This window comes from Bison bison, unplaced genomic scaffold, assembly GCF_000754665.1.
Source record: "Bison bison bison isolate TAMUID 2011002044 unplaced genomic scaffold, Bison_UMD1.0 scf7180017864010, whole genome shotgun sequence".
Lineage (NCBI taxonomy): Eukaryota > Metazoa > Chordata > Mammalia > Artiodactyla > Bovidae > Bison > Bison bison.
The window spans coordinates 163,281-183,086 of NW_011494582.1; the positions used below are offsets into that span (position 1 = coordinate 163,281).

Here is a 19,806-nt window from a genome sequence, read left to right on the forward strand (position 1 = left end):
TGCAGTCCAAGGGACTCTCAAGAGTCTTCTCCAACACCACACTTCAAAAGCATCAATTCTTCGGCACTCAGCCTTCTTCACAGTCCAACTCTCACATCTATACATGACCACAGGAAAAACCATAGCCTTGACTAGACGAAACTTTGTTGGCAAAGTAATGTCTCTGCTTTTGAATATGCTATCTAGGTTGGTCATAACTTTCCTTCCAAGGAGTAATCGTCTTTTAATTTCATGACTGCAGTCACTACTGACCTTTAAAAGATCATGATCTAATAGCTGTGAAATGTACGTGGAAGCAAGTACAATAAAAATAATGATATTTGCTTGCCTTTGATCAGTGCTTTACAGCTGATACTTTTTTGGTGAAGAAGTCAAGGACAAAAATAGTGAAAATGTCAAATTATAAAAGATAAGCACCATAACATTGTAACAGAGGTTTGGGCGGTGTAGAGAAAAGTTGGGAGCATGGGGCCTGGGATTGTAGAACAGCAGAAAATTCCAGGAAGGACAATAAAGAAATGAAGGATGAGAAGGAAAGCATTTTTTATGGGTGGGAGAAAACCACGTGAGGAAACAGGACAAATGGATGTGAGTCTGTCTTGGAAAGGAAGATCAGTTTCCTTTGCATTTGAGAATGGCATTTGGAATGCTTGGGAAACTGACCATAGGAGTGAAGAATCCCCTACTAACTTTTTTTCTTCTGAGTACCATGCTCTTTTTAACTTAATAGCAAGGCTACCTGATGCGAAGAACTGACTCATTGGAAAAGACCTTGATGCTGGGAAAGATTGAAGGCGGGAGGAGAAGAGGACGACAGAGGATGAGATGGTTGGATGGCATCACCGACCGGATGGACCTGGGTTTGTGTAACCTCCAGGAGTTGGTGATGGACAGGGAAGCCTGGTGTGCTTCGGTTCATGGGGTTGCAAAGAGTTGGACACGACTGAGTGATTGAACTGAACTGAAGGTTATATCATAATTATTTATCAGCCATATCTCGCTACTGTTTTATATTGAGTTTGAGAGGGATTTAAATCTTCTGGTGTTTTCACATAGACCTTTTGCCACAGTCAAAAAATTCTGTCCTGATCTTCATAGTCATATCCGTTAACTCACTGGCACGTTCATTTGTCTAACCTTTACAACATTCCAAAGACAGCTATGGCCTACCCGCTATGCGTTAGGGCCACATGTGGTGCTCCGGAGGTGAAGATGAGCATGTCAGATTCCTGGGGTCAGTGAAGCCTTTAGACACTTAGCTAGCTAGAACAAGCATCCCGGTCTCAGAGACAGCCTGTCCTGATCAGGCAGCAGCATCCCGTCTAGAAAACAGAAAGGCACTCTGAGAGGTTGTGCTAAATGGAAGGAAGTGTGGGGTGAGGAAGCTGTTAGCACAAGAAAAGAAAAGATTCTTTTTGGGGGTGGGGAGAGGATGGAGAGGACCCACTAGGACAGATTACCTCCTTAATACTGACCAGAAAATTCCCGGATGGGTGACTAAGATTACATTTCAGGGGAAGGTTGAAACCGTAGTTGGGTTAGGTTAAATCTAGGTTTGGTATCATGGTCTTTAGCAGAAGTGATGCCATTTGGGGACTGTGGTTTTTCTTTTTAATACTAACAGGAGGGTACTATTATTATCACCTGCATTTTACACGTAAGGAGTTCAAGGTACAGCACTCATAGCTAAGTGGCAATGAGAATTTGAACACAGGAAGTTTGGTGCAGAATTCATGCTCTTAACCACTCTACTTTACTGGTTATTTTATGAGAATTGCTTGTGCTCCTGACCACTTACTTGATTTAATCGAAGGTTAGAAAACTTTAAGACATCTGCGAAAATTTAGATGAATTAATTATGAACGTGAGGAGGAAAATCATATGGACTAAAAGATTAAAATGGCTTATCAGGGGGCACTAGTGGTTAAGAACCCACCTACCCATGCAGGAGACGCAGGAGATCTGGGTTTGATCCCTGGGTCTGAAAGATCCCCTGGAGGAGGAAATGGCAACCTACTCCAATATTCTTGCCTAGTGAATCCCATGGACAGAGGAACCTGTGGGCTATAATCCACAGAGTCACAAAGAGTTGGACATGACTGAAGTGACTTAGCATGCACAAAATGTTAAAATATTCTACAATAATATAGAAAATACTAAGTACAGGGAACATTTTTGAAATGAAAACAGTGAAACTCCATAAGAATAGTAAATAGAACTACTAATCAGAGACTTCTGTTTCTGGCAAAATGGCAGTATAGATATCTTGGTTGATGCTTACAATAAAAATGTTGGATAAAGGATAAAAGTGTTAGCAAGTCCAAGCTCACTCTTCTCACCGCGTGACAGGCCAATAATTCAGGAGAAGGGACTTGAGGCAAGGAATAATGATTTTATTTGAAAACTGGCAGATCAAGAAGATGGCAGAGGAACTTAATCTTCTTTGAGATTAGTGTCTCAAAATAACCATCTTATCTGGGTCTGGATGATAGTTTCTTTTGTAGAACACAGAGTGGGAGAGGGTGAGGAAGTAAAGTAAAAAGGCCATTAATCTTACAAATATCTCCAAGAATGGCCAGCCTCAGGGAGGGAATGTGTTAATTTCTATTTAGTTGCAGCCATTCACAGGTGGGCAGGGTCAGGATATGAACAAAGCACTTTGGTTTAACATTCAGGCAGAGGTGCAGGGTTCCCTGAGGAAGCCCATCGTGTATTATTGTTGTTCCTTGCCTTATTCACTTAGTGGTGTCCAACTCTTTGGAGTCCCATGAACTGCAGCACGCCAGGCTTCCCTGTCCTTTCTATCTCCCGGAGTTTGCTCAAACTCATGTCCATCGAGTCAGTGATGCTATCCAACCATCTCATCCTCTGTCGTCCCCTTCTCCCACCTTCAATCTTTCTCAGCATCAGGGTCTTTTCCAAGGAGTCAGTTCTGTGCATCAGGTGGCCAAAGTATTGGAGCTTCAGCTTCAGCATCAGTCCTTCCAATGAATATTCAGAATTGATTTCCTTTAGGATGGACTGGTTTGATCTCCTTGCTGTCCAAGGAACTCTCAAAAGAGTCTTCTTCAGCACCACAGTTTGAAAGCATCAATTGTTTGGCACTCAGCCTTTTTATGGTCCAACAATCACATCCGTACATGACTACTGGAAAAACTATAGCTTTGATGATATGGACCTTTGTTGGCAAAGTGATTTCTCTGCATTGTAATAGGTGTCTAGGTTTGTTATAGCTTTTCTTCCAAGGTGAAAGCATCTTTTAATTATGTATAGACAGTATCCAAAGGCAACAGGAAGCAAAGATTAAAAGAAACAGACCCAACGTGTCATATTTTGTTCTTCCTTGTAACAAAAGGACATTTAGAAACATGGATGAGGAAATTAGCAATTTTAGAGGCTAAGAAAGTAAGTGAAAGCGGAAACACAAAAAGGTCAGTGAGTTGGGTTTAATTGTGGGGACATTTGCCAAATCAAACTCTGGTTTTCAAGTGACCAGGTTTAGGACATGCTATCCTAAAATATGACATCTTATTATATTGAATATTTTAAGCTGAAGGAATCTGAGAAAATGACTATATTTCTCTGATCTTCCCCGGGCCCTCCCCCCATTTGGCAGGTCATGAGAGAAGGACATAGGAAGAAAGGTAGACATGTTTCCTGTCCTTCTAAAGCTTACAGTCCAACTCTAGGAGTGGGCTGTATTTATTCTCAGATGCAAACAAGGCAAATGATGTTCAGAGAGGCTAATTGTCATATAATTATTAATTGGAAAAAACTATATTTGTCTCAGTCTTTAGCCCTTGCTCTTTCTATCACGTGAGCTACTTATTGAAGATTTGTGTTAGTGAAAGCTTTTGGGTTGCAAATGACAGAAAAGGACCTCAAACTGATTCAAGGTGGCTTCAGCCTGCAGTGGCTTGAATCAGGGCTTTGGATCCTGGCAAGAGATTGAAGTTAGGCCACAGCAATGAAAGTTGTGAATCCTAGCCAGCAGACCACCAGGGACCAGTGAGCAGTGACAAGACCCTGGCCTGGCAGCTGTGTAGAAATGAATTTCTATACAGAAACAGAAAGTAGTGAAACAATATAGTGCTTATTAGGAGGAAAAAAATCTACATGTAGATGGACATGCAGGCGGGCTCAAGAGAGAGAGCCACGCCCTTGTGTTATTTTGAATCACAGTTATGGGGCATTTCTTCCAAGTTTCCTTGGGCCAATCATCTTGCTTTGTGGGTTCTGTGTTCAGATATGGTATATCTCAGGGTCCTCCCGTATGTGCATTTCTTAGCCAAGATGGAATCTAGGGAAGAGACATGTGGCTAGGTTGACATTAGTTACTGTGAGGTGACACTCCCTTTCTTTTGACCTCTATGGAGCCTTTCTGAATATGTGTGGTTGGGAAGGTCTGCTTGACTTTGAAAATGAGAAATCTGTGGTTTTTATCTGGGCAGGAGTCAGCTCGTCTCTCTCTGCTCCTCTTTGAGTATCTGTCCACAGGGCATGAACTCTGTTTATCCCAGGGTCTGTCTGTTTCCTGCTTCAAAACTACCTTAACCTGAAAAGGATTGATTTATGAAACCTGTTATGAAGCTGTTGATTTACGAAACCAAGCCTGAGAAAGGGAAGAGAAGGTGTCGGGTTGACTTGGTCCAGGGAATTCTGGTGTTGAGAGTTTTTCGTTTGCACTCTTGCTCTCATTCTTGCTCTATCTCTGTGTCTTTCTGAAGTTTCGATTTGTTTTGTCCCCGTTTTAGATAGATCTTTCTCAAGTTCTAGGGAGTATGCTACTGGCAATATGCACCATGTCCTAATGACTTGCAACAAAGGATAAAGGGCATCTTCCCTGCTACCTATACTTAGCACAATTCTGGGGAAAACTGGTTTATTCTTCATGGAAAATGAACACACCACTGGTTCCATCATTGAGGCCAAAAGAGCAAGGTGTTTTCACTGGCTCTTCTTATGCTTCTTCCCTACTTCTAGAGCCAAGAATGACAGAAGAAGGGGAGGTGGCACAAATGTGGCTGCCAAAGGGACCGTGAATGGTGCCAGCTTTTAGTAAGTTCCTGATCAATGTTAAGTCAGGAACGAACTTTAACAACTGTTTAGTATAGCACCTTTGCATCAGTATTTACTAACAATATTGCACTAGAAATTTCAGTGTTATATTGATCAAGTTTCTTTTACTATTTGCTGTTGTCCTTCAGTTGCTAATTCGAGTCTGACTTTTTGCAGCTTCATGGACTGCAGCACACCAGGCTCCCCTGTCCTCCACTATCTCCCTGAGTTTTCTCAAATTCACGTCCATTGAGTCGGTGATGCCATCCAACCATCTCATCCTCTGTCGTCCCCTTCTCTTCCTGCCTTCACTCTTTCCTAGCATCAGGGTCTTTTCCAATGAGTCAGCTTTTCGCATCAGGTGGTCAAAATATTGAAGCTTCAGCTTCAGCATCAGTCCTTCCAATGAATGTTCAGGACTGTTCTCCTTTAGGATTGACTGGTTTGCTCTCCTTGCAGTCCAAGGGACTCTCAAGAGTCTTCTTCAACACCACAACTTGAAAGCACCGTTTTTTTTAATCACTCAGCTTTCTTTATGTTCCAACTGTCACATCCATACAAGACTACTGGAAAAACCATAGCTTTGACTAGATGGACCTTTGTCGGCAAAATGATGCTTCTAGCTTTTTAATATGCTGTCTAGGTTTGTCACAGCTTTCCTCCCAAGGAGCAAGTGCCTTTTAATTTCATGGCTGTGGTCACTGTCTGCAATGATTTTGGAGCCCAAGGAAATAAAATCTGTCACTGCTTCCACCTTTTCACCTTCTATTTGCTATGATGTGAAAAGACTGGATGCCATAATCTAAGTTTTTTTTCATGCTGAGTTTCAAGCCAGCTTTTTCACTCTCCTCTTTCATTTTCATCAAGAGATTCTTTTTTAGTTCTTTACTTTCTGCCTTTCGAGTGGTATCATCTGCATATATGAGGTTGTTGATATTTCTCCTGGCAATCTTGATTCCAGGTTGGGTTTCCATCCAGCCTGGCATTTCACATGATATACTCTGTATATAAGTTAAATAAGCAGGGTGACAGTATATAGCCTTGTTATATTCCTTTACCAATTTAGAACCAGTCAGTTGTTCCATGTCTGAGTCTAACTGAGGTTAGAGTCTAACATACAGGTTTCTCAGGAGGCATGTAAGGTGATCTGATATTCCCAACTTTAAGAATTTTCCATAGTTTGTTGTGATTCAAACAGTCAAAGGCTTTAGTGTAGTTAATGAAGTAGAGGTTTTTCTGGAATTCTCTTACTTTCTCTATGATCTAACGAATGTTGCCAAGTTGATCTCTGGTTCCTCGGCCTTTTCAAAACCCAGCTTGTACATCTGGAAGTTCTCCGGTTCCCATTCTGCTGAGGTCTAGCTTGAAGGATTTGGAGCATCACTTTGCTGGCATGTGAAATGAGTGCAACTGTTTGGTAGTTTAAACATTCTTTGAAATTGCCCTTCTTTGGGTTTGGAATGAAAACTGACATTTTCCAGACCTACTATGCTGGCTTCTAAAAAATTAATTAGGAAGCCTGTCCTGTTTTGAAAGATGAAAGTAAAAGTCACTCAGTTGTGTCTGACTCTTTGTGACCTCATGGATTATATAGTCCATGGAATTCTCCAGGCCAGAATACTGGAGTGGGTAGCCTTTCCCTTCTCCAGGGGATCTTCCCAACCCAGGGATTGAACCCAGGTCTCCCAATTGCAGGCAGATTCTTTACCAGCGTAGCCACAAGTGGGGCCCAAGAATAATGGGGTGGGTAGCCTATCCCTTCTCCAGGGGATCTTCCCGACGCAGGAATCAAACCAGGGTCTTCACCATTGAAGGTGGATTCTTTACCAACTGAGCTATCAGGGAAGCCCCTGTCCTGTTTTATTCTTATCTAAATAACATTCAGTATAATGTTCCTTAAAGATTTTTAAAAAGTTCACCCATAAACACCTTGGGTCCTTGTATTTTTTGTGAAATAGGTTTTGAAACAGGATGTTAATATCTATTTAGAATTCCTTCCTGGGAATTGGGTATATTTAAATGTTGACAATTAACAGCATACAGTAGAAACTCAAAGTATATTAGATTCCCCTCTCCTCATCTGGAAAACAGAGGAGATTGTAATGTTTAAGATGCTTGAGAAAGGGCACAAACTATTGAAAGCAGAGTTTTCAGAAGATTAATGTGACAGTAATATTGAAAGGTATTAGAGAAGCCCTGTAGGACAATGCCTCTCAACCAATTTGTGATGGAGTACCAGTTTTTCTTTTTTAAAAATCTATTGTGGATCATTTGTAAGATGTAGTTACGAATTAATAGAAAAATAAAATTTAAACAACTGGTATGCAAAATACCAGCCTGATGTTCTATGTTTAGATTCAACAGACATAAAATTACTATCTCAAATGGTTGTTTGTGTTTCTAAATAACAAATCCTAATTTCTGTACTTACTTTGTGTTGGACTGGGAACAAATTGTTCACGGGAGGGCACTAGGAACCACTGACTAGGAGGTTGCACAATAATTCTTGTATTAATGCTGTCCAGTCAAAGACCACAGAAACACACCTGTTCCTGAGAAAGTTGATTATTACTTGTTGTAGCAAAATTAGTTACAACCTGCAACATCTTAGAAAGAATAGTCATCTGCCCTGATCCTTGGGGAATACGTTCCAAGACGCCCATTGGGTGCCTGAAACTGTGGATAATACTGAACTCTATACTGAAATGTGGATAATATTGAACCTGCGGCTAATACTGTGCTTCTTTTAAAAAATACATGCCTATTTATGATAAAGTTGAATTTTTAAATTAGGCCCCGTAAGAGATTAAAAACAGTAACTAATAATAAAATAGAATAATTAAAACAATATACTGTAATAAAAGTTATGTGAATGTGGTCTCTCTGAAAATACTATACAAATTTAATGCCTTTTCCATTTGAACTACGCACTTATGCACTGTGGTTATAATTTCTGCAGTTTGAGGCATAACAGTAAAACTGGCATGAATTTCTTCTTTTTCACAGTTTCATGGATAGAAGAATTGTTCTTCCTCTAGATCTTAGCAACCTCAGCAAACCATTTTTTTCCGCTCATTATCAAGTTGAAAACTTTTACCTTTTCACTTACAGGAAGCACCTTGCTTGCGGCTGCTCTTGGGCAGATCTGAATTGCCAGCATCTCTGCTCACTACAATGGGGGCCCTTGTTAAGTAAGGGTGACTTGAATACAAGCACTGTGATACCAGGACCAGTGGACCTGATAACCACGTTGGGTACTGAGTGATTAAGGGCCATAATGACTGGACAAAGGGAGGATTGGCATTGTGGGTGGATGCAGCAGACAGTGAGAGATTTCATCATGCTTCTCAGACACGCACACAATTTAAAACTTCTGAGTTATTTCTGACATTTTCATTTGGTGTCTTTAGACTGAGGTTGACCACAGGTGAGTAAAGTGAAACTTCAGAGAAACAGGGGCTTGTGTAATTAGGAAGATCTATGATTTGGACTTGTGTTAGGTCATGATTTGTGTTAGGTTATGACTTGGACTTGTGTTAGGTAATGCTGAGAGATGGGGCTTTGTCTGGGGTTGGATGCTGCCAGGAAGTGGGGACTATTCTATGTTTGGGTATCTTAATACAGCTTATTGGAAAGAGGCAAGAATAAAATGAGTGTAAAGTTTTAATTGGCAAAGAGGCAAGGGCCGCTTATTTTAGCTAGGATGGAAAATATTTTGGTTATCTTTGTGGTTTGGATGTGTTCCTGTTTTTGTCTGTATTCAGATGTGACTATGGAGTGGGTTTGCTTTTGTCCTGATTGCAGAGTGGCCTGCTCTGATGATTTTCTGTGAATCTGTTTATGTTGTACACCAGGGCCTAAGCTGTGGGTGCCAGAGTAGCTCCAGATATCAGGGACTGCTTTCCTCTTTCTCATGTCTGTAAGGTAACAAGGGCTTGTCTGAGCGGAAGAGCATTTCATGTGAAAGGTAAAGGAACAGGATGTGGTGAGCTGCTACATAACACGTGTCAATCCTCAGACTTTAACATGCATCAGAATCACCTGGCCGCCAAGTAAAGACACTGACAGTTGGGCCCCACCCTCCAGTTTCTGATTCAGTAGTTCTGGGGTGGACTTGGGAATTTGCATTTCTAACCAGTTCCCAGGTGTTGCCGATGCAGCCAGATGCCATAGTTTGCAAACCACTGAGGCAGACGGAGCTATCAAAGGTGAGAATTATTACAGGGAAAGAAAGAAGACCTACCTAAGCTGCAATTTCCAAGATAAAAATCTACAGCATTCTCCTGGTAATACTCTGATGCAATTCTGACACTGAACTACACTGTGCGTTTTCCTATGTTAAATTACAAGTCTTTCATGGGGAAGTTCACACGGGAGAATTCTTTTCAAAATTGTACAAATTGTTGACTACTAAAGTTTGTACTTAACATGAAAGTACAACTTGTGTGTTCATTATCCATTTTCTACGAGGTTCCCAATTACAAATAGGTAGATCCACTTTAGGAAAATGGGTTAGTAAACCAGCTGTTCAACTGGATTATCTGCAAATTGGCTTAGTTACAAATAGACTTTGTGCTTACTAAATGCAAAGTAACCCTTACAATCCCTCTGCTACTTATACTACTTCATCAGTATTAAGACAGAATTTCCTAAAATGTATGTAACTGCCCATGCCTTTGAAATATTTAAATGTCTCTACTAAAAATTTGACATTTTTTACTTAATTTTATTCATTCTTCTCTGAGATAGGAGAAAATGGTAAATCGAAAAAAGAAAGTGCTAAATAGAGGTGGGAATGGGTGATCCTTTCTTGTACTGAAGAGTTGGTTTTAATTTAATTTCCTGTGTGTGTGTGTTAGTTGGTCAGTCGTGTCTGACTCTTTGTGACCCCATGGACTATAGCCCGCCAGGCTCCTCTGTCCATGGGATTCTCCAGGTGAGAATATTGGACTGGGTTGCCTTTCCCTTCTCCAGGGGATCTTCCCATCCCAGGGATCGAACCCGGGTCTCCTGCACTGTAGGCAGATTCTTTACCATCTTATCCTAATGTGAGGTAAAAGAAAAGAAAAGAAATGTGGCACAGACTTCTTGTGGTTCAGCTGGGTTGCCTCTACCTCATATTGTACAGTGAGATTTAGTTCTTGGCCTAAGAGAATTTAAGTATCATAAAAAGTCTATATATGAACTTATTAAAATGATTTTTATAGCTTTTTCAAAAATATTTGTAGTTTTTATTATTTTTTGGTGGTATTGGATCTTTGTGGCTGCACACAGGTTTCTCTGGCTTTTGGCACTCTGTGACAGGGTCTGTTCTTTCTCACGGTGCACAGGCTTCTCAGTGGAGTCGTGTCTCTCATTGTGGAGCATGCGCTCGGGGACACTTGGGCTTCTCAGGCTTAGCTGCTCGAGGCATGTGGGATCTTCCCCTTCCAGGGGTCAAACCAGTGTCCCTTGCATGGCAAGGCAGATTCTTAACCACTGGACTGTCAGTGAACCTCTATGGCCTTTCTAACAAGTTATAAACCATTTTAATAACTCTCTCTTGAAAGGCTACCAAGAAAACAGATCGCCAGTCCAGGTTTGATGCATGAGACAGGGCACTCAGGGCTGGTGCACTGGGATGACCCAGAGGGGTGGGATGTGGAGGGAGGTGGGAGGGGGGTTCAGGATGGGGGACACAGGTACACCCATGGCTGATTCATGTCAATGTGTGGCAAAACCACTACAATATTGTAAAGTAATTAGCCTCCAATTAAAAAAAAAAAAATGAAGGCCCCCCCCCGCCACCTGAAAAAAGAAAGGCTACCAAGAATCTGGTAATTCATGAAAAACAGCTCAAACAAGTATAAATTATTGCTATAGAACCAGGAAATGTGGCCTTCTTTTTTAACTGAAAAAAACTTAGTAGATTTTCAAAATCTTGCTCCCTGACAAAGACTGTTCTCTCTACAGATGTGATGAAATTCTTTTAAAAAGAAGGCCAGGGCTCCCCTGGCAGCTCAATGGTGAGGAATTCGCCTGCCCGTTCAGGAGACTCGGGTTCACTCTCTGACCTGGGAAGACCCCACAGGTCATGGAGTGGCTGGGCAGCTCTTGAGGCCATGCTCTGCGGCCTGCGCATCGCAGCTCTTGAAGCCAGAGCACCCCAGGGCCAAGGCTCTGCAGCGAGAGAGCACTTCAGTGAGAAGCCTGTGGACCATAACTAGGCAGTGGCCGTTGCAAAGGCCCCCACACCCAAAAATAAATAAATGAATAAAACTATAATTTAAAGAAGAGAAGGCCAAATTTCCTATTTCATCATATCTGTAGAGAGAATCGTCTTTGGCAGGAGATAGATTATGGCAAATCTAATAAGTTTTTTTCAGGTTAGCATTTGAATAAGAATTCAAATAGAGTAAGATGATTAATCTTGGGGTTGAGATGGGTCTACATGTGATTAGCTACTGGACCAGGAGCAGGTCTTGCTCTGATGAATAACTCATTGTAACTTCAGTTTCTTCATTTGCAAAATTAGAAGCTTAAACTAGATAACTCGAGAGATTCTCTGAACTCTTTAATGTTTAAACTGTTATACTAGGACTAGGGCTGTGAGTTTTAATTATACTTTTCTCTTTCATGGCTCCTCTTAATTATTATTATTATTGTTTTAGAATCAGAAGGATGTTAATGATAAGGGCATGGAGTTGGCAAAGGGTCTCAGAATAAGTTAGGAAGAAACTGAGGTTGTTGAGCTTGGAAAAGAAGAGGAACATAATGGGGGAGACACAAGATCTCCCTGAAAAATATTTGGAACTTGTCATGTGAAGAAGGAAAACATATATTCCAGGTTCAAAGGGTGGAAATTACAAGGAGACAAATTTTGGTTCATTGTCAGAAAAAACTTTTCAACTATTCATTCAAACATTACTAAATATTTATTAAGCACCTACTATGTGCCAGACAGGGACATCACCAGATGGTCAGTACTGAAATCAGATTGATTATGTTCTTTGTAGCTCAAAGTGGAGAAGCTCTATACAGTCAGCAAAAGCAAGACCTGGAGCTGACTGTGGCTCAGAGCATGAGCTCCATATTGCAAAATTCAGCCTTAAATTGAAGAAAGAAGGAAAAACCATAAGGCCATTCAGGTTATGACCTAAATCAAAATCCCTCATACACTGGGGGTGATGAATAGATTCAAGGGATTAGATCCGGTAGACAGAGTGCCTGAAGAACTATGGACAGAGGTTCCTAACATTGTACAGGAGGCAGTGACCAAAGCCCCCCCCACCGCCATGAAAAAATGAAAGAAGGCAAAGTCGTTGTCTGAGGAGGCTTTACAAATAGCTGAGGAAGAGAAGCGAAAGGCAAGGGAGAAAAGGAAAGATATATCCATTTGAATGCAGAGTTCCAGAGAATAGCAAAGCTATTGTAATAAAGAAGGCCTTCTTAAATGAACAATGCAAAGAAATAGAGGGAAACAATAGAATGAGAAAGATCAGTGATCTCTTCAAGAAAACTGGTCTTCAAGGGAACCCATTCCATGCAAGAATAGGTATGATAAAGGACAGAAACAGTAAGGACCTAACAGAAACAGAAGAGATTAAGAAGAGGTGGCAAGAATACACAGAAGAACTATACAAAAAAGATCTTAATGACCCGGATAACCATAATGATGTGGTCACATACCTACAGGTGAAGATCCTAAAGTGTGAAGTCAAGTGGGCCTTAGGAAGCATTACAGCTAGTGGAGGTGATCAAATTCCAGCTTAGCTATTTCATATCCTAAAAGATGATGCTGTGAAAGTGCTGCACTCAATATGCCTGCAAATTTGGAAAACTCAGCAGTGGCCACAGGACTGGAAAAGGTCAGTTTTCATTCCAATCCCAAAGAAAGACAATGGCAAAGAATGTTCAGTTGTGCTTATTTCACATGCTAGCAAGTTTATGCTCAAAATCCTTTAAATCAGGACTTCAGCAGTACATGAACCAAGAACTTTCAGATGTTCAAGCTGGATTTAGAAAAGGCAGAGGAACCAGAGATCAAATTGCCAACATTTGTTGGATTATAGAGAAAGCAAGGGAATTCCAGAAAAACATTTATTTCTGTTTCATTGACTACACTAAAGCCTTTGACTGTGTGGATCACAACAAACTGTGGAAAATGCTTAAAGAGATGGAAATACCAGACCTCCTGAGAAAGCTGTATGCAGGTCAGGAAGCAACAGTTAGAACTGGACATGGAACAATGGACTGGTCAAAGCTGGGAAAGGAGTACGTCAAGGATGTGTATTGTCACCCTGCTGATTTAACTTACATGCAGAGTACATCATGTGAGATGGCAGGCTGGATAAATCCCAAGGTAAAATCAACATTGCTGGGAGAAATATCAACAACCTCAGATATGCAGATGATACCACTTGAATGGCAGAAAGTGAAGAGGAACTGAAGAGCCTCTTGATGAGGGTGAAATAGGGAAGTGAAAAAGCTGGCTTGAAACTTAACATGAAAAAATTATGATCATGGTGTCTGTCACATCACTTCAAAGCAAATAGAAGGGGGAAAGTGGAAGCAGTGACATATTTTATTTTCTTGGGCTCCACAGTCACTGAAGATGGTGTTTGCAGCCATGAATTAAAAGACAGTTTCTCCTTGGAGGAAAAGTTATGACAAACCTAGATAGACATCACTTTGCCAGTGAAGGATCCATATAGTCAAAGCTATGGGTTTTCTAGTAGTCATTACAGATGTGAAAATTGGACCATCAAGAAGGCTGAGTACTGAAGAATTGATGCTTTTGAACTGTGGTGTTGGAGAAGACTCTTGAGAGTCCCCTGGACTGCAAGGAGATCAAACCAGTCCATCCTAAAGGAAATCAGTCCTGAATGTTCATTGGAAGGACTGTTGCTGGAGATGAAAGCAAAAGGAGAAGAGTGTGGCAGAGGATGAGATGCTTAGACAGCACCACCTACTCAATGGACATGAATCCAAGCAAACTCCAGGAGATAGTTAAGGACACGGGAGCATGGCGTGCTACAATCCACGAAGTTGCAAAGAGTTGGACATGACTTAGTGACTGAACAACAAGAACAACAGCTATGTGCCAGGCACTGATCTAAGTTCTGGGGATTTGCCGTGGGGAAAAAAAAAAACAACAGGAAAACTTTTGTACCAATGAGGTGTACATTCTGTTAGGGCAGTCTAATGAGGCTGTCACTGGAATTCAAAGATGGGCTGATAATAGAAAATGCTGTGACTGGGATTCTTTCTTTGGATTGAATAACTTCCACAGTCTCTAAGGTCTCTAAGTGTATGAACATTAATCAAACATTTATTAAACAACTTTTAAGTGTTAGGTATAGCCCTTGTCCCTGGAAATGCAAAAATGCATGGATAGATCTTGCCTTCAAGAAACTCTCCGTCTTGTTAGGGAGAAAGACATAAACAATGAGAAAATCTGGTAATAGAAATATGCAATCAGACAAGAGTACATCCATGGGAAGAGCAAACTCAGCTTGAAGGCATTTTGAAAGAAGCAACACTCGAGGTAAGTTTTAAGCCTTGAGAACTTCACCAAACCTCAAACAAGGTCACAAAGGCCATAAACATGTGGTACCTGTAGAAAACTGCAGATAGTTGTGGGATTCTAGTTTTTATTTTAATTCACCATGGATATAAGTGGGATGAGACCATAGTCACTTGGAATATACAAGTATCCCTGCCCTTTGAGTGTGGATCCCAGGATTTGGTAAGATAGACTGGTCATATATTTTGATTTATTCATGTATTCTTTTAAAAAGCATTGAGGACATATTATGTGCCAGAAACTCCATTATACTGATTGGATCACAGAAAAAAATTAGACTAAGTCTCTTTAGTCTAGGTCCAGTCGACTGGACAAGGAAGCTCCAGTCCACTGGAAGGAAACAGACGCAATAAACCAGGTAGAACAAAGTGTCAGAGGTACTGTGATAGACATTTGTGTAGGGTATTGTGGCCCCCAAGATTAAATGAGAAAGGATGAGAGAGGAGAGAAGAGAGAGTAGGAAAACCTCCATTGAGGAACTGACCTTGGAGCTGAGTCTCAAATTTGAGAGGATTCCAGAAAGAGAATGCACAGCAAAATGGAGGCAGGTACATAGATGCTGGTGAAAGAGCAGGGTGCACCAAGAGTCAGCCTTGTCAGTGCCTGTCTTGAGTGCGGTGTGCAAGGGTATGTATCATGAAAAGTCTTACTTATTATGCCAGAGGGTTCTATAAGTATCCTTACACTTGTGGCAGTGTAGCCGTGTTTGTCGCTCAGTCATGTCTGACTCTTCATGACCCCATGAACGGTAGCCCACCAGGCTCCTCTGTCCATGGGATTTCCCAGGCAAGAATACTGGAGTGGGTTGCCATTCCCCTCTCCAGGGGATCTTCCTGACCCAGGGATTGAACCCAGGTCTCCTGCATCACAGGTAGATTCTTTACCATCTGAGCAACAGGGAAGATACACTTGTGGGGCCCAGGCCAAAAGCACAAGTACAGCGTCCTGGCTGGTCCCTTCTTTTCCCATCCCTGCTCCTGTTATTCAAACCTCCTCACACACATTTGTGAACAACTCAGCTTGCATGTCCAGGGTCTGTCCTGTCTCCTTGCAAACAGCTGCCTTTGGCCTCCTCTGAGACATGAGTGAGCCCTAGCGGTGGGCTCAGGCTGTTCGGGCTGGGAATCCCAGGGGTATTGTCTGGAAGGAGGAGGACACAGGCTCTGGGTGAGAAAGCCCTATCCAAGCTATAGCTGGGGATTTCTTGCCCTGAGCGGGGAGGGGCATGGTTGGGGAAAGGGCCAGAGTGGAGTCCTTTAAACTTAAGTGGGGTTGCAAATGTTTCCTGTAAAGGCTAGATCTGAAAACTTTAGGCTTTGTCAGCCACATATGACAATTGCTGGGTGTTCATCTTTTTTTGGTTAAACACTTAAAAAATATAAAATCCATTTTTATCTTGAAGGCCACACAAAAAGAGGCTGCAGGCTGGATTCAGCCAAGGGCCACAGTTTATATGACACAGAAAAGCAGAAGAGTGAGGTATCACTGAAGGATGCTAAAAAGGGGAGTGATAATCACTTTGTGTTTTGGGAAGATCAATCTGGCTTTGTGGGAAGTATACTGGAGTTTGATGGATCAGGAGGCTATTGTGATGATCCAGACAGGAAATGGTGAAGTCCTAAATGAAGTCAGAAGTCATGGGACTGGAGGAGGTGGTGAATAAAGAACATTTAAAAAAAGTTGATGACTTTGGGTTTCTAATTAAGTCAACTGGTTGGTGGTTCTAATTACTGACATAGGGGTATCTAAGGGCAGGGTGGCACAAGTTAATATGTTCTAGTTTTAGCATCTGGAGCTTGAATTCTAGGTAGGGTACCAAGGGGGTGTCACACCCACGAGCTGTTATTCTATAGTCAGGACAAGCCTGGCGATACAGACTCGAGAATCACCAGGGGATAGATGGTCTCTCAGAGAACATTTGGAAAGTAATCGAGGAAGAGAAATTCCTCCATCCTACATGTGCCTCTTTCCTGAGATAAAAGGCCTCAAGACAAAATGGGAGAGGAGACATAGGGGCCTTGCCCTGGAGGGCTGGCAGGGCTGAGGATGGTGAGCAGTGTGGGGTCCGAGGTATGCCTGGAGCACAGCAAAAATGAGTCTGGAAGGGTGATCACAGAATGGTCAACAGAGGCTTTTCTTCCTGGGGTTAGTCCTTCAGCTCCTGGATTTATACCCTGAGTAGGAATCTACTGTATTGTAACAGGTCCAAATCTAAGATCAAAAGCTCAGGTGTGTAAGAAATATTACATTTCTTTGTGATCCCTGGATCAACCTAGTTTTGATTCCAAGTTGCCACTCCTTTGCACTGGTTGCTGTTTAGTTTTTAAGTTGTGTCTGACTCTTGCAGCCCCATGGACTGAGCCTGCCAAGGCTCCTTGGTCCATGGGGTTTTCCAGACAAGAATACTGGAGGGGGTTGCCATTTCCTTCTCCAGGGGATCTTCCCGACCCAAGGATCAAACTGGGGAATTGACAGGTCACTTCTTACTGCGGAGCCGCAGGAAGCTCACTGGGCCAGTAGGAAGGTGTTTAAGTCAATCTGACAGCCTCCATTGCCACCTGGACCATACTCCCTGGCTGATGAGTCATCTCTCCCACCCTGGTTACTGCTGGTCTTCCCATTTTCTGTGTCTGCACAATCCTGTCTGGGCTGGCAGCTTCTGGCAGTTTCCCTGACACACTGAGGGTACTGGAATATTTGGCAAAGCTCTGAAACCCAGTGCCTGGGCCCCAGCTTCCCTGGGTAAACCACGTACCTCCTGTTTGGACCCTTGCTACTTCTCGGGGTAATGACTTGGAATAGACCCTGGCTTCTGCTGCTTCTGGACCTATGGACTCCTTACCTCCCACCACTATGTAGTCTCCAAGTCTGGGAGGAAGTTCCTCCCTCGTGCTCCTTCACCATACACTTTAAGCTCCTTCAATCCATAACTTGAAAAACACGTTCTTCTTTGCTCCCGGGAAGGGAGGACTTGCTTCGCCAAAGATGTGAAAAATATTTGCACTTCACTTTCTAGTGCACTGAAAAAAAAGAAAAACACAAAACCAGATAAGATTATGCATTGTCAACATTTATATGTTGGCACATATTACTGGTGGAGGGGAGGTTGCTGAGTACAAGGAAGAACCCAGACTCTGATGGATGAAGGAGATGGTTATTGGGACAGGGGATGGGGACAAAGAATTGCTGAAGGTGACATCTTTGGATGTGGGCTTCCCTGACTTTTTAGAATAGAGCTTTGCAGGAAGCCTGCTCTCAAGGGTCGTAGATCAAACCTGGAATATCCTCAGTGACCTAGTAGGTAGTGGGGGTGGGAGGAGGTGGGGCACTGGGCACTGGTGGTTGTGTAGGAAAAATACCTGGTCTTTCTCACGTGTTTTTCTTTGTTCTTCCTTGTACTACCACACTCACAGCACTTCTGACGCCAGATGTGTAGGGGGCTTCCCCCCATAAGAAGCAACACCAGGTGGATGGCCTATTAGAAGAAGAAGTGTGCATCACTTTCAGTTCAGTTCAGTTCAGTTGCTCAGTCGTGTCCGACTCTGTGACTCCATGAATCGCAGCACGCCAGGCCTCCCTGTCTATCACCAACTCCCGGAGTTTACTCAAACTCATGCACATTGAATTGGTGATGCCATCCAGCCATCTCATCCTCTGTCATCCCCTTTTCTTCCTGCCCCCAATCCCTCCCAGCATCAGGGTCTTTTCCAATGAGTTAACTCTTTACAAGAGGTGGCCAAAGTATTGGAATTTCAGCTTCAGCGTCAGTTCTTCCAATGAACGCCAAGGACTGATCTCCTTTAGGATGGGCTGGTTGGATCTCCTTGCAGTCCAAGGGACTCTCAAGAGTCTTCTCCAAAACCATAGTTCAAAAGCATCAGCACTCAGCTTTCTTCACAGTCCATCGCTTTAGTTGTGTGTAATTCTTTGCAACCCATTGGACTGTAGCCCACCAGGCTCCTCTGTCCATGGGATTCTCCAGGCAAGAACACTGGAGTGGGTTGCCATGCCCTCCTCTAGGGAATCTTCCTGACCCAGGGACTGAATCTGCATCTCTAACAGCTGGCCTATAATTTAACTCAATTCTGACATGATCTACCTGGAGATAGCATCAGATCCAGAGGAGATTCTCCCCCTGCCCCAGCCTTCACACACTCACTTCAGATACCAAGCCTAAGTAATAAGTCTGAAGTTACCCACAGCTTCCGTCCAATGTGACTACAAACCAGGGGTTCCTAAGATCTCCCTCCTTAGAGTCAATCATCTGCTAGAATGGCTCATGGAGCGCAGGGAAAACAGGTATGTTTACCAGTTTATTAAAAGACGTGATAAAGGATGCAGATGAACAGACAGAAAAAGAGATGAAAGGAATACGTGGGTCAAGAAGACTGGAAGGGCCCTAGGTTCAGGAGTTACTGTCTCCATGGAGCTAGGGTACACTGACATGGATGTGTTCACCAACCCGAAAGCTCTCCAAACCCCTTCCTTTGGAGATTTTAATGGAGGCTTCATCACATAGGTATGATTGATCTGTGACTCATTTCCTTCTCCTTCCTCAAGAGAATGGGGTATGTTTGGGGATGGGTCAGAAAATTCTAAGTTTATAATCATGCTTTGGTTTTTCTGGTGACCAGGCCTCATCCAGGAGCCCACCCAGAGTTGCCTCATGATAACAAAAGTTTGTATCACTCAGGAAATTACAAAGGGTTTAGAAATTATTGTCAAGGGTCAGATATCAAATATTAGAAAAAAAATGTTACTGATGCCCTTATTTAGCAGATCACAAGTGTTTTAGGAGCTCTGTGGCATGAACTGGGGATGGACACCAATATGTATTTTGTCTATTATTTCATAGTGTTATCAGTTCAGTTCAGTCAGTTGTGTCCAACTCTTTGCGACCTCATGGACTGCAGCACACCAGGCCTCCCTGTCCATCACCAACTCCCAGAGTCTACTCAAACTTATGTTCATTGAGTCTGTGATGCCATCCAACCATCTCATCCTCTGTCGTCCCCTTCTCCTGCCTTCAGTCTTTCACAACATCAGGGTCTTTTCCAAGGACTCAGTTCTTCACATCAGGTGGCCAAAGTATTGGAGCTTCAGCTTCAGCATCAGTCCTTCCAATGAATATGCAGGACTGATTTCCTTTAGGATTGACTGGTTGGGTCTCCTTGCAATCAAAG

The 19,806-nt window shown here is 42.5% G+C and overlaps 1 protein-coding gene across 1 annotated transcript in view; it reads left to right on the forward strand.

Moving 5' to 3' along the window:
- Nucleotides 1–11,159: 11,159 nt before the first annotated feature.
- Nucleotides 11,160–19,806, forward strand: part of LOC104984390 (endogenous retrovirus group K member 7 Gag polyprotein-like) — an 11,312-nt gene continuing 2,665 nt past the window's right edge. The window contains 1 exon segment of the mRNA XM_010834082.1: nt 11,160–11,238. Coding sequence (XP_010832384.1) covers nt 11,160–11,238 — 79 coding nt within the window.